Here is a 15,960-nt window from a genome sequence, read left to right on the forward strand (position 1 = left end):
ATTACTTACAAGATGTGTTGCTTGTGAGATTATCAAGAAATAAGCAAATGGTTCAGCAAAAAGGGGTTGTCTCACTTCAGCAAATATCATTTATCATGTAGAACAAGAGGTCCATCAACTTTCAGTGATGGTCCTGCGCAAAAGCTAATTTAAACACAGAGGAGAGAAATTCGGAATGTGGAGAAACAGAAAACATGAAATTGCAAACATCTGCTGATGTGAAATGTCACACTAGTATTTGTACCATCCAAATTGGCACTGTTTGGCAGTCAATCTAGGATAGTTCTGCAACAATGTCAACTGACAGCACATATGGTCATAACTCAGGACTCTCATGGAGAGCAGGGATCCGTGAGCCACTGGTTGGGGACCACTAATGTAGAGAAAGTTAATACAAGGCATTTACAAATGTACTGTTATTGTCCATATTGCCTCCTTTGCTGGCTTGATGCATTATTCTATCACATTATACGCTGCTCATATCAAGGGGTTATGACCACCCTACAATCCAGCAGCAGTGGTCGTGCTCACACACTACTCTCTGGTGGCCGGGGCTGTGGGAGCACATATAAGCACATATGTGTAGCAGCTCCCATCCCAGACACCTCGTATCTGCGCTGCAGTGGTGGCCATAACCCCTCTAAATGAGCAGAATACAAATGTGATGGCAAAACGAACCAAACCAGCAAAGGAGGCAGTATGGACAATCACAATACATTAGTAAGTGCTTTGTATTAACTTTCTCTACATAAGTGTCATTTGCTAAAGTGAGACAACCCTTTTAAGTAAGCAGGATCTAATTTGGTAGAGGCTGCAATGATTTCATATGCACCTTATACTTACCCGAAGAGAATTCACTATAGCAAGACCAACTAGTCCAGGAGAAATGCTTTCCCTGAATAGTACACCCACAATAGCAACTGTGAAGACTATGAAGTTACTGAGGAGATCACAGCGCACACTCAGCCACCTGAAAGACAAGACATTGGGTAATGTAAAACGAACCATCAGGATACGTTATTGAAGGGGGCAATGCAAGGCATCCATTATCAGTCCAACAATCCCCACAGCTTACTGTAGTAATAAGGTGGTTTATTCTTACAAAACTCAGATTACCAAATCAGGCTGAGCTGTGGAATTAGATGACTTAATGTCAGAACAATGCAAAGTGCAAACCCAAAAAACTCTAAGGCCCCTTTCACACGGGCGAGTTTTCCGCGCGGGTGCAATGCGTGAGTTGAACGCATTGCACCTGCACTGAATCCTGACCCATTCATTTCTATGGGGCTGTGCACATTAGAGGTGATTTTCACGCATCACTTGTGCGTTGCGTGAAAATCGCAGCATGCTCTATTTTGTGCGTTTTTCACGCAACGCAGGCCCTATAGAAGTGAATGGGACTGCATGAAAATCGCAAGCATCCGCAAGCAAGTGCGATTTTCACGCACGGTTGCTAGTAGACGATCAGGATGGAGACCAGATCATTATTATTTTCCCTTATAACATGGTTATAAGGGAAAATAATAGCATTCTTAATACAGAATGCATAGTACAATAGGGCTGAAGGGGTTAAAAAAAAAAAATAAATAATTAAACTCACCTTAATTCACTTGATAGCGCAGCCGGCATCTCTTCTGTCTTCTTTCTTCAGGACCTGGGTAAAGGACCTGTGATGACGTCACTGCGCTCATCACATGGTCCGTCACATGATCCATCACCATGGTAAAAAATCATGTGATGGACCATGTGATGAGCGCAGTGACTTCACCACAGGTCCTTTACCCAGGTCCTGAAGAAAGAAGACAGTAGAGAAGCCGGGCTGCACAAACAAGTGGATTAAGGTGAGTTAAAAAAAAAAAAATGTAACCCCTCCAGCCCTATTGTACCATGCATTCTGTATTAATAATGCTATTATTTTCCCTTATAACCATGTTATAAGGGAAAATAATAAAAAGATAGGGTCCCCATCCCAATCGTCTCCTAGCAACCGTGCGTGAAAATCGCACCGCAGCCGCACTTGCTTGCGTGAAAAACGCACAAAATAAAGCATGCTGCAATTTTCACGCAACGCACAAGTGATGTGTGAAAATCACCGCTCATGTGCACAGCCCCATAGAAATGAATGGGTCCAGATTTAGTGCGGGTGCAACACATTCACCTCACGCATTGCACCTGCGCAGAAATCTTGCCCGTGTGAAAGAGGCCTAAGGAATTACTATCACAGTAGCAAAGTTGAGTAAAGTTGCTTACCTTTATTTGCCTGAATAACTATGTAAAATAAATATAGGTACGTCTGGGTTCACACCAGAGCCTCAAAGTTACCATTTTAAAGTTAACATTTCAACGAAAATAACAGAAGCTCCAGAGATGTCAAATGATGGTAATAAACAACACTTGACGGAATGGAATCCAAGGACAGTAACAGGATCCATTGGGTTTCATTTAGAAAACTTGTGATCTTACTGGACAAAATAGCACAGCATGGTGCAATATTTTGCCCAACATTTTTAATAGAATCTACTACACAGGCGTCTAACGGAGCCTCCGACAGTGAGATGAACACAGTCTTCATCCATTTTTAACATAAAATGGGCTACACTATAAAGTTAAGTTAGAAAAGATTAGTTCAGCTTAACCTTAAAATTAAATGGTTCCCTAAAAATATATGACTAAAATCAAGCCTTGTAATGTTCTCGCTATGTCTTCTCCCCCAAATTGTGTGAAGGAAGACGCTGTCTGCCCATATTTTCCTGCATTTGTAACCAGAATCTTCTTTCATACTTCTCTACCTGTTGGCAACAAAGCTGGAGAAATAGAAGCAATGGTTGGTGTTCAGACGGAGATTGCCGTCTTGAATAAACCGATCCTGTTCTCTGAAAGCTCGTATGACATTTACTCCTTGCAGCGTTTCATTAAAGTGAGTGTACAGAGGCGATTTACTGACTGCGTCCAGGCGTTTCAGCTGCCGGGAACTGGCGACATAAAATCTCTGGAAAGAAGATGAGCAAAGGGTATTTTGCAATAACATTTTTTTTAAAATAAAATTTCAAACAAAACCTTAAGTTAAAAAAAAAAATGACCTGAAAATGTAAGCTCTAGATTTGTCATCTTGCACAAAGTCTATTGTGCCCTTAGTTATTGACACCCAGCTTACCAAAGACCGTGAATGGTGTAGAAATAACGTATAAATCATTTTACATCTACTGCTATTCAGATTTAGAACAAACTCTGGAACCATAGTGAAAAAATAAATCGCTTTTGGTGTATGAGAACTTCATTTTCACAAACAATTTCGCCAGGTTGAGTGCAGCACTTCTGGACCTAGACTGGGAGCAGCGATTGCCACATAATAATACATGATAAATGGGAGAGCTTTAAATCTATTTTGTCCTAAATTGCTGAAAAAGTAATTATACAGCAAAATGTATTCTTATTGGTAGGGGTGAGCGAATCGAGCTTCGGATCCAAGATCCTTAGTCGACCCGTTCCCCAACTTCGTTTTAATGCTGTGCCTGTCTCTGTACACCATTAAAATGTATGTGCTACGCAAAGGCAAAATTCGTTAAGTCCATAGTTGGGCAAGACTTCGGTAAAGAAGTTTGGCCTTCGATTCTACAACTTTAAAAACATTTTAAAACAGCAATTTGAAGTCGGCTTTGGATTGGGGTTAACAAGTTTTGCCTCCGCGCAGGAGGAGTCAGATCTCGGTACAGCATTAAAACAAAGTTGAGGAACGAATCGACTTCGAATCTTGGATCCAAAGCTCGATTTGCTCACCCCTACTTAAAGGGTTACAAGTATAAAAGTGACAAATATAAAACCCCCTTCCAAGGCTTACAGCTACTGTTAAAAGGGCAAAAAGTTACAAAATAGGGAGTTTCAAAACATAAAACCGAGAAGTCAGCTTTAGCCTTTGGAAATTACAAAATGATAATTAAAATCTTTAAAAAGGATAATCAAATTGGCTACCAAATTAAATGGGGGGGGGGGGGGGGTCCAAAGAAACCAATACCAAAATATCCACACCTATCCACACAGGCCATCAATATCTGTTCAGCAGGAAAAAGGACTGTGTGAAATATTTTTTTCCCCATCTGCCTCCAAAAGTACCTGGCAGCGGCTTTCTCCTCTCTATCCATTGACAATACATAGACATTCTGCCAAATAGAAAATGAATATCCATGGGGGAGTTGGGAGAGATAACTGTCGGCTAGCAATATCTGATCGTCGGGGATCAGACACACCAAACCCCCTGTTTGGACAAACCTGTGCACGTGGGGAGAGGAGAGAGCGGCCGCCAAACAATTCTGGGGGCAGCCATTCTCCTGGGAGAGTAAAAGTAGCAGGCGAAAAAGTTCATTTCACCCAACTATTCTCTCAGGAGCTCCTCCTACACATTAGATTGCCAGCCAAACATTCTCGGGTTAGGTGGCAATATACTAATCTGTTGGTGGACCTTTAGGTTTGAGGAAAGATTAAAGGGATTCAATTTTTTTAGTTTTCAGAAGAGACGTCTAAGCTGTTCAATGTAAAATCCCCACAAAGATCATTTTCTCAAAAATAACTCTAAAAACCTCTTAATTTTATAACTAAAAAGAAACTGCAGACCATACAACTGTTCCTTACCTGTAAGAAGAAGTAGAGTAATCCCAATGGTACGAAGGCCACAGCAGCAAGAGGTGTAGCGATTGCGATAACGAGTAGTATCTCTAATATAGTCAAGGTCATCATTATAAACATCATTAACATCTGAGGAATGGTATTGTCTATAGTATCCATCTCTTTGGCAAAACGATTGGTCAGGTTTCCACTGGGCGTTCGTTCAAAAAAGCTCAGCGGGCTCCTCAGGATGCTGTACAGGAGTTGAGAGTGGAGCTGGCGGGACACTGACACACCTCCAACAATAATGGTGGCAGATGCGATAAAAATACATACAACTGAGAGGAAACAATAAAATTGGGAAATTAGTCAACAAATAAATCAACAATTCGAAGCAAAATTGTGGTTCTGCAGCGTCAATTAGTCAAACGTTCAAGGGGACCTGTCACTTCCAAGATATGTTTGAAAGTAAGTATACAACCAGGTAGGGTAGGTCCCCCAAAACATAATCATACCTTCCTTGTGAAAATTTGGTCCACTAATCCTGAGAAATGTTTATTTTTATCTTTATGCAAACAAGATTTTCAGTGCGCCATGGGCAGGGCCTCTCTGTTTGGTGCTCTGTTCAGCCCGCCAATAGCGCTGCCCAGTACCTCCGCCTCCTGACTGACATACCCTGAGACTTCAGAGCTGGCAGCGACGACAAGTGTGAAGCCAGGTGCACCAAACAGAGCAGCCCTGACCATGGTGCCCCAAAAGCTTTATCTGTTTTGAGAGCTGGATTTTCACAAAAATTGCATGGTTAGGTTTCATGTTACATACCCTACATGGCAGTATGCTTACTTTGATACAGATTTTTTAGGTAACAGATTTCCTTTAACTTTTTGATACTCCACAGACACTAATGCTTTGCTGGTCCGGGAAAGAACATCACTGGTGACACAATGCCCCTATAAGTCATAGGCAATAACAGAGAAAGATAAGGCAGCTCTACAGTAAAGGACGTCACCAAACAAAGCGTCAAAATGAAAAGACCCTGTGAATAAGACTGGATTTCATACCAAACTATTCACGATCATCAGTCTGGATGCTGAGAACCCCACCAATCACAGAATGAAGGGACTGCAGCACTTTTCTGAGTCATTAGCAGGAACAAATGAAGACTGTCAGATACGTTACCTTGCACAACACCTAAAATGCTGTATACTGTTAACCGCATGCTGGTATTCTGTTGTGTGCCATTAACAATGGGGTCGTCGGCCCATAAACCGATCCAGTAATTATGTCCCAAAGCAGACAATTGTTGGAGGATGAAGAATACAGCACACATCAGCAGATACCACTTCCCCATGATCCTGCAGTACTCCAAATACACCGATAATTTGACCTGAGAACACATGAGGGGCAAGCATACATCAACCATGGAAAACTGATGTGAATACGTAGAGTTTACGAGTTAATGATGTATACCTAGTTATATATATTGGCCCGGCCAAATGGTAAGAATTGGATTATAACAAGCAAAATGAAGATTAGGCAGTCTATACTTCTGATACACTTTTTAGACATGATGGTAATTATCTGACCTTATAATATCAATTCTCATGTACAGAACATTAGTGGGTGATCACCCAAGAGATGGTGGACAATCCCACTGCTGCTCCCTCCATCTTGTCTGCACTTTTCCTTTCCCAGTTATACTAGGGCAGGCATGGCCAACCTGCGGCTCTCCAGCTGTTGTAAAACTACAATTCCCACAATACCCTGCTGTAGGCTGATTGATGTAGGCAGTCTGGGAGTTGAGCATGCTGGGAGAAACAGCTGGAGAGCTGCAGGTTGGCCATCCCTGTACTAGGGGATACTTTGCGCTCACAGCTGGATAACTTGCAGTAGCAACCAGCACTTTATGTACAGCTTTTATATCTCAATATAGTCACTTGACCTCCCTCGTTCCTCACTGAACCATGAAATATTAGCTACAATATAAGCCATACTATTAAACCTCGTCCATCTTCAACCCAGGATGTTCTGATGTCCTTCTAATTCTCTAGATAGGTAAATTAGAAACATGATGACGAATAATGATCAGTTTATCAGAAAATGCCAGATCTGTCACATGATGGGCACCAACGAGCACCCTCCATCCCAGATGGGAACCTAACCTAACTTCTAATTTACTAAATAAGATATACTGTATAACTATTTTTATGTTTTTTAGATGAAAATTTGTTTTAATGAAAAAGAGTGTCACTTTTTCTCATTTGCACGTTTATGATCAGTTCATGTGCCCAGTGAGTATCTCAGCACTTCTACCGGGTTGTACGTCTTGACTACAATTATAAAAAGAAGTCACAAAACTGTCGTTTTTAAGCTTATTTCATTATCACAAACAACTCAAATAAGAACCTAACCAAATCATTGAAGTGAAAAAGCAAATTATTTAATGGGGTTGCTTGACTGAAACTTCCCCCCTGTGTTCTTAAAGGTGCTAAAATAATAAAACAACAAATACTCATCACTTAATCCTCCACTGTTGGTAGCGCTTCCTCTCCATTCTTTACCTCTAGTCTGTGCTGTATACAGCACGTGACCGCTGCAGCCAATTACTGGCCTCAATGGTCTCATAATGTATACTGCAGAGGCCAGTGATTGACTGCAGTGCTTACATGCCATATTAGCCTGGAAATACAGGAAGGAGGTGAGGATTGGAGCAGCAGCACTTCATATGGCAGGGGATCAAGTGGTGATTACATGTTCTTTTATTATTTAGGGGCACTGGCAGGGTTCATACAAGTCAGAAAAACCCTTTAATGTAAGCATAATTTTTAGTTTTATATCCAAATCCATACTTTACCCTGCCAGTGAGAGCAACATCCGCCTCTGTGAGCTTCCCAGCATCTACATCTCCCTCTGCAGTTTCCATATCTGCCTCGGAAGCCATTTTCTTCCTGCACGTTTCAAGACAAGGTTATATTACCTGATAATACTAAACCATACAAGATGAAACACAACCACAGACTTCATTAAGTAATTACCTTACTCCATTGTCTGCCTTCTCGATTTCTCCAGCTTTTTCTTTACTGCTCTCTGCTTTGCCTGCCGAGAATATTGACATTTCATCAGCAAACCAAGACTAGGCTATAAAATGATACTAAGTACAAGTTCACGGGATGGTGCTGTTAGGTACCGGTAAGTAAATGGAAGTCACACCAGCTTTGTAATGTTTGTTGATCGACTTGTTAAGCACCATACTATAATCAGGAAATTTATACTGCATACTAAATGGCAAGCAAATATCCTTGCTACACTATGGGTTCCTTTATGTGCTCCGAACACACCTCACCATGCATACATATGCCTCCAGTAACTGTTTTTCATGGCTGTGTTTTCTTTCCCCCTGTCTGGGCATCAGACTATCCAGTCAGATCTGTTTACTTTCCTAGTTTCCTGTTTTGTTGAATAGGTAACTTTATTGATAAAGCCTGGGAGCGCTGCAGAGTGATGAGTCACATGCTGGCCCCGCCCCCAGTGTTCAGTCAGCAGGAGCTACTCCCACTACATGTGGCCATGCTACTACACCCATACATGAATCCTGCTAGTTTATTTCTCACTTAGTGTCTAAATCATATCACTGACAGTCCACAGGCTTTTCCCTCACCATCTCCAGAGTGTGATAAACCGCATGAATCAGCAAGCACATCAAATCACATGTGTATCTAATCCTATCACGTACAATACAGCCTGCTGTGCGCGATACTGCCTGCTGAGCTGTGTATCTAATCCCATCTTGTACTATTCTGTCTGGTGTGGTGTGTATCTAATCCCATCTTGTATGATACTGTCTGGGGTGTATCTAAGCTTATCATGTCAGATACTGTCTGCTGTGTCTCTATATCTAAATCTATCATCTGCGATACGGTCTTCTGTTCCTGTATCAAAGATTCTCATGTGTGATCCTGTCTGCTGAACTGTGTATCTAATCCTATCTTGTATGATACTACCTGCTGAGCTGTGTATCTAATTGTATCTTGTACTATACTGCCTGCTGAGCTGTGTATCTAATCCTATCTTGTATGATCCTGCTTGTTGAAGTGTGTATATAGATCCTCATGCACACGACCGTATGTGTTTTGCGAATCTGCTAAATAAGGATACCGTTTATGTGTGATCCGCATTTTTTTGCAGTCCCAGTGGGTGACATTCATTAAGCAGGTTACGCCTGAATTAGGGTGTAAAACGCGCCAAAAAGAACGGCGTTTTAATTTGCACAAAATGTATTTATGTTTTCTCCATAATTTACCATAAACAATATATCACGGCAGAAATAAGTTATAAATGTCAAAGTGGGAGGGGCTATCAAATTGGTGCATATTACGCCTCATTTATCATCCTCTTATCGGCAGAAATGGCTCAAATTGTTGCAGACAATTAAACCAGCTTATGTGGTGGTGTTTTGTGCAAAAAGTTACATCTATGGCAGAAAGATGCGACTTTGACAAAAAGTGATAGGGGAGTATAAAACAGGGTGCGTTTATTTTTATCTAATATAAATGAGCTAAACAGCAGGGTTTTGTCAGTAAATTGTCATTCAACAAAAACAAAACAATGACAAAAATGTCGTGAATCTGACACAAGTCGCAATTTATCAGCGAAAATTTCACAAATATGCTTAAAATATGTTTTAAAGGTCGCAAGTGTGGTCTTGATGGGGGGCTGAAATAGTTCATTTCAGTTTTAAAAATTATAATTTTAGTGTCATTGGTGTTAAAATGTCGCAAATCAAGAGAAATAGGCAGATAATCAAGTTTATATTTTAAAAAGTCACATTTTACAAGCTGTGTGCGCCTTTTGATATATGAGGAGAAACAAATCACCATTTTTGATTTGTAACGTTAGTATGTTTTTGGCGCAAATTACGATAAATTATTGATAAATGACCCCCATTGACTTCTATGGGTCTGAGTTCTGCATTTTGAGGACCAGAATAGGACATGTTCTATCTTTTCTGGAATTGACATATATATGGATGTGGAAAGCGCATGGGCGTCATCTGTGTGCTTTCCACATCTGTATGTCAGTTCTGCAAAACATAGTCCTATTCTGGTCCTCAAAATGCAGAACTCAAACCCACAGAAGTCAACGGCTCAACAAAAGAATGCAGGTCGCACACCGACAGTATACCTATTTAGTAGATGTGCATCTTGCAAAGTGCAAAACGGATACGGTCGTGTGTATGAGGTCTAATCCTATGTTTTTAGGCCTGTCTGCTGAAGGGTTTATCTTGGCCTATGATGTATGATATGCGTGTGATACGACCATGTTAAGCCCGGGAAATACTGTCCGTGTGCAGGCCGCATCCCCCAGGCCGACCGCACTCTCCTGATCAGAACTGACTACATCACAGTGATATATAGTAATATATGTATGATACAGCCGGTCTCTATCTGATGTACACACGATGAGGTGAGTGCACGACAATTGCCCTGCGGTAAGATAAAGATTGGTTATATCTAGGGAGGAGCGAATCGACTTCAGGTATCACTTGGAGCCGAACCCAAGTTCGATATAAAGGTTTTTTACAGTAGAAATTAATTTCCGAAGTTATTAAACGAGTCTAACGAGACTTCGGGAAGTAATAAATTCAGCTCATCGAAGCCAATACATTCTAATACTGTACAGAGCGCCCGCTCCATACAGTATTAAAACCAAGTTTTATGCAAATCGACTTCGGATGAAGCATCCGATGTAGATTCGCTCATCCCTAGTTATATCACAAATTACTATCATACAGTCAGTGCGGATCAGGGGAGCCGTGGTCAGTCTGAAAAATGTGACTGGCACAAGGACTGCGATTCATGAGCTGATCACAGTTGTTTGCATGAGCCCTACTCATACTGAGCCCCCATTGCAGTAACATCCACGGTGCCCCAATAACAGTGACATCCATAGTCCTCCCACGACAGTGACATCCACAGCGTCGGCATAACAATGCCATCCACAGCGTCTGTATAACAGTACCATCCACAGTGTCTCCATTGCCATCCAATGCCCCTAGTGCCATCCACAGTGCCTCCATTGACATCCACGGTGCCCCATAACAGTGACATCCACGGTGCCCCCATAACAGTGACATCCACGGTGCCCCCATAACAGTGACATCCACGGTGCCCCCATAACAGTGACATCCACGGTGACATCCACGGTGCCCCCATAACAGTGACATCCACGGTGCCCCCATAACAGTGACATCCACGGTGCCCCCATAACAGTGACATCCACGGTGCCCCCATAACAGTGACATCCACGGTGCCCCCATAACAGTGACATCCACGGTGCCCCCATAACAGTGACATCCACGGTGCCCCCATAACAGTGACATCCACGGTGCCCCCATAACAGTGACATCCACGGTGCCCCCATAACAGTGACATCCACGGTGCCCCCATAACAGTGACATCCACGGTGCCCCCATAACAGTGACATCCACGGTGCCCCCATAACAGTGACATCCACGGTGCCCCCATAACAGTGACATCCACGGTGCCCCCATAACAGTGACATCCACGGTGCCCCCATAACAGTGACATCCACGGTGCCCCCATAACAGTGACATCCACGGTGCCCCCATAACAGTGACATCCACGGTGCCCCCATAACAGTGACATCCACGGTGCCCCCATAACAGTGACATCCACGGTGCCCCCATAACAGTGACATCCACGGTGCCCCCATAACAGTGACATCCACGGTGCCCCCATAACAGTGACATCCACGGTGCCCCCATAACAGTGACATCCACGGTGCCCCCATAACAGTGACATCCACGGTGCCCCCATAACAGTGACATCCACGGTGCCCCCATAACAGTGACATCCACGGTGCCCCCATAACAGTGACATCCACGGTGCCCCCATAACAGTGACATCCACGGTGCCCCCATAACAGTGACATCCACGGTGCCCCCATAACAGTGACATCCACGGTGCCCCCATAACAGTGACATCCACGGTGCCCCCATAACAGTGACATCCACGGTGCCCCCATAACAGTGACATCCACGGTGCCCCCATAACAGTGACATCCACGGTGCCCCCATAACAGTGACATCCACGGTGCCCCCATAACAGTGACATCCACGGTGCCCCCATAACAGTGACATCCACGGTGCCCCCATAACAGTGACATCCACGGTGCCCCCATAACAGTGACATCCACGGTGCCCCCATAACAGTGACATCCACGGTGCCCCCATAACAGTGACATCCACGGTGCCCCCATAACAGTGACATCCACGGTGCCCCCATAACAGTGACATCCACAGTGCCTCCATAATAGTGACATCCACAGTGTGGCTGATCGCTATGCTGTGACCCACACACAGAGCTTACATTAGGCTGTACATGAATCAGTACAGGCTTCACATAGAAGCGATGAAGAGAATTGTGGCAACCCCTGAGCTGCGGAGGGTAAGTATTATTTAAATAACCTTTCCTCACAGGTAAATTTTAATGGGCAAAATATAAGTAGGGGCTGGAGGACCCCTTTAAGGCCCCTTTACACAGGCTTATTTTGCAGGCGATTGTCAGGAAGGAAGTGTTTCTTCATGACAATCGCCTACTCGAAAGAAAAGAACTGCTGCTATTACATGGAGCGATCTCCTCCACAGTATGGGGAGGAGCAATTGCTAATGCCATAACTCGTCCCCATACAGACAGCAGAGGCTGTTTACATGGCATGATCTGCTGCTGGCAAACAACAATTTAGGTGCCTAAATGAACAATCCAGTTACCTGATGAACGAGCACTTTGATTGTTCATCGGGTAATTGTCGGCACTATTACACTGCCAGATAATCACTAATGAGCGTTCCTTTGAACACTGGTTAGAAACTCTGTCAGATTCTCGGCCCGTGTGAAGGGCCCTTTAGACATCAGGATATCACATTGTCACTGCAGCCAATCTCTGGCCCGAGCGGTGATTCTGCACGTACACACATGGGCGCTCAGTGTAAGGCTGCAGCGGTCACATGAATGATGTACGACATGTCATCACTGCAGGTGCAGGGAAAGTGGTGGAGATAACGGGTGAGTCTAGGTTATTTCTTTACTTTAGAACATTTGTGGCTCTCAGGAAAGTTTCTTGCAATCCCAGACAACCCCTTTAACAGGGTGTACTCACTATTTGGACTTTACGGTTAAAGGGGTTGTGGAGGATTTACTGTACATAAGAGTAAAATGCTTACTGACATTTTTGTTAGAAGAGGTGTTCTAGTATCAGATTTTTTAAGTTGATGCTGGTGGATGAATAACTTTCGGCACAGTGACAGAAAGGCAGGACATGAAGAATAAACAATGAATGAATATTGTCTGCCTAAATATAAGGCTGTACGGAAAGGTTCCCATGTCTAGTGCCCAAGAATGAATACATTCCATCCACAGACCGCACTCTATTCCTTAAACCAGTGGTGCTGATTCTGTGTCTCTCCAGCTGGGGTGTCATAACAACTTCCATCATGCTGGGAGTTGTAGTCTCACAATAAGCTGGGAGCCACAGGTTGAGGATGACTGCCTTAAAGGGATTTAGGGTACTTTCACACTAGCGTTATTCTTTTCCGATGTTCTGTCAGAAAACCTTACCTCGTCAGATTCCCTTACCCCACGTGACTTCCGGGGGTGTGCGCCTCCGCGCAAGCGCAGTACCAGGGCATGGGTAAGATAAAATTACAGTGAGTGTTGACTCATGGACGCGCGCATGGACACCGGGTAAGGAGATCTGACGGTCTTTTGTCTTGTTAAATCTCCTTACCATCACACTGCGCGCGCAGATTGTAAAATCTCCTTACCCTCACTACACAGAGCGCGCGTCCATAAGTCAACGCTCACTGTAATTTTACATTATCCATGCCCTGGCACTGAGCTTGCGCAGAGGCGCACACCCCCAGAAGTCACGTGGGGTAAGGGTATCTGACGAGGTAAGGTTTTCTGACAGAACACCGGAGAAGAATAACGCTAGTGTGAAAGTACCCTAAATCCCTTTAGGGCAGTTGTTCTCAACCTCTGGCTCCCAGCTTATTGTTAGACTACAACTCCCAGCATGATGGAAGTTGTTATGACACCCCAGCTGGAGAGACACAGATTCAGCACTTCTTCAGAACACCGGCATAAAGTTCCATCCTAGGGGCTCAATACCGGAAAAGAACTGATCAGTTTTATCCTAATGCATTCTGAATAGAGAGCAATCCGTTCAGGATGCATCAGGATGTCTTCAGTTCAGTCTTTTTGACTTTTCAGACGGAGATAATACCGCAGCATGCTGCGGTTTTATCTCCGGCCAAAACACTGGAACACCAATTTTTTCCCATTGAAATGCATTAATGCCCGAGTGTTCCGGCAAAACAGATCCGGCATTGCGGGTCAGGATCCGGCACGCAGTTCCAGCAACAAAACTGCCTGCCGGAATCCTCTGCCGCAAGTGTGAAAGTACCCTTAGAAATCCCACCTGAGGCTACTGTGGAGCGTGCCCCCAATCATTACTTCTCAGCACAGTTGTTTAGTTATACAGATCTCATGAATTTTTTTGTGCACCTAAAGCTTACTTTCTGTCTGCGACTCGTCGTTCTGTTCTGCTGTCAGGGCATAGGTTTGAAGGAAATCTGAAAAAGCGCCATTCTTTTCCAAAAGTTCAGTATAAGTGCCAACTTCAGAGATCCTGCCGTCAGACATCACTATGATCATGTCCACTTGTGGAAGGAAACTTACTCCATGAGTGACAAGGACGCGCGTCTGGAATACAAACATTTAGCAGCTGATATATACCCATGAAACAGACGGCAACGGACAAAACCTCAATGTAGTCTAGAAATTATAGGTGCGCACAGCTCTTAGAGGTCATCGATATAACAGTGTTGGCGGAGGGAGTTCAGTTATGAAAGATGATGCGTAGGCTTGCTCCATATCCACAAAAGAAGCCCGATACAATTATTTATGATGTGCCAGAGTTTTATACCTTTAAAGCACACAAAGTGTTGAAAATAGACAAGAAAAATCTATTATAAGTGATGCCATATGGTGCACAAGTATTCCTTTAAAGGGGTTCACTAAGATTATAAAAAATGGCCGCATTCCTCCAACAATAGCGCCACCCCTATCCAAAGGTTGTGTCTGGTATTGCAGTTGAGCTCTGTTAAAGTGAATGGGACTGAGCTACAAACACCAGACACAGCCTGTGGGGAGTTTCTGGAAGAAAACAGCCATGTTATACTAACCCTGTACAACCCCTTTAACGCTTTCACTGCCAAAGACATCATTTAATCCATCACGACAGAAGTGATTATCATACTAAAGCCCAGAATCCTGGCTGCCGAGTGATACCAGGTTCAATGCTCTAGGACAGTGGTGGTGAACCTATGGAACACGTGCCAGAGGTGCACTTAGAGCCCTCTCTGTGGGCACTCGTGCAGGGTAGGATGATCGGCAGGCCGGCCCGGATTAGCAATCTGGGGGCTGGCCAGTCCGCTCTTTGAATGTGATGCTTACGGAAAGGAAGATTCTGCCATGGCGCAAGATCACTGGCGTGGACGGGAACGTCTTTTGGGGAATTGGGCATCCCATCCTGAAGACCTCTACTCCGCGGCTGCATATCTGGTTCTCTATACAAGTGTACAATGGGGTTGTGCCTATTTCTAGCACGACCGCTTAAGGTAAGCCTCCAATCTCCTCACTTTCTGATTGTATTTTATTGAACGTACTATCCTATTGTGCGCCCTTTCTTTCTTTATTTCCCTCTAACATTGAGCGAAATTTAGATACGCCTGCATACAGAAGCTCTTTAAATGTGAGGCACAGTGATGCGTCCTGGCTGACAGCGCCCCTGCCCTCCACTAACTCTGTGTGGGCCATCAGCAACATTTCTGTGCGCAGGAAGGAGTGCTGACGTAAGCACATCAGACACTTTGCTGCGCTTCTGGCTCCCATCCTCCGCCCTGCTGCCTCAGCATGTGGTGGACTCCCATAAAATTTGGGACCCCCAAGTCAACTTAGGTAGGCCTAAGTTGGAGGTCACCATATATATTGTAAGGAGGTAATGACCTATGTACTACACTTCCCTGTATATGGAGGATGTATATAGGGAGGTGATGAGCTATGTACTACACTGCCCTGTATATGGAGGATGTATATAGGGAGGTGATGAGCTAAGGATTACACTTCCCTGTATATGGAGGATGTATATAGGGAGGTGATGAGCTATGTACTACACTGCCCTGTATATGGAGGATGTATATAGGGATGTCACGAGCTATGTACTACACTGCCCTGTATATGGAGGATGTATATAGGGAGGTGATGAGCTATGTACTACACTG

At 43.9% G+C, this 15,960-nt stretch overlaps 1 protein-coding gene across 2 annotated transcripts in view; it reads right to left on the bottom strand.

Moving 5' to 3' along the window:
* The window catches only part of LOC122944530 (multidrug resistance-associated protein 1-like), a 106,285-nt gene that overhangs the window by 13,147 nt on the left and 77,178 nt on the right, over positions 1–15,960 (bottom strand). For both annotated transcript variants that reach the window (XM_044302923.1, XM_044302922.1), the window contains exons 20-26: positions 14,194–14,380; positions 7,635–7,695; positions 7,454–7,547; positions 5,779–5,986; positions 4,627–4,937; positions 2,790–2,989; positions 844–970 (exon numbers count right to left, since the gene is read on the bottom strand). In XM_044302923.1, the coding sequence (XP_044158858.1) occupies positions 844–970; positions 2,790–2,989; positions 4,627–4,937; positions 5,779–5,986; positions 7,454–7,547; positions 7,635–7,695; positions 14,194–14,380 (1,188 nt within the window). The remainder of the gene's footprint in view (positions 1–843; positions 971–2,789; positions 2,990–4,626; positions 4,938–5,778; positions 5,987–7,453; positions 7,548–7,634; positions 7,696–14,193; positions 14,381–15,960) is intronic.

The sequence above is a fragment of the Bufo gargarizans genome, chromosome 8 (genome assembly GCF_014858855.1).
Source record: "Bufo gargarizans isolate SCDJY-AF-19 chromosome 8, ASM1485885v1, whole genome shotgun sequence".
Classification (NCBI taxonomy): Eukaryota; Metazoa; Chordata; class Amphibia; order Anura; family Bufonidae; genus Bufo; species Bufo gargarizans.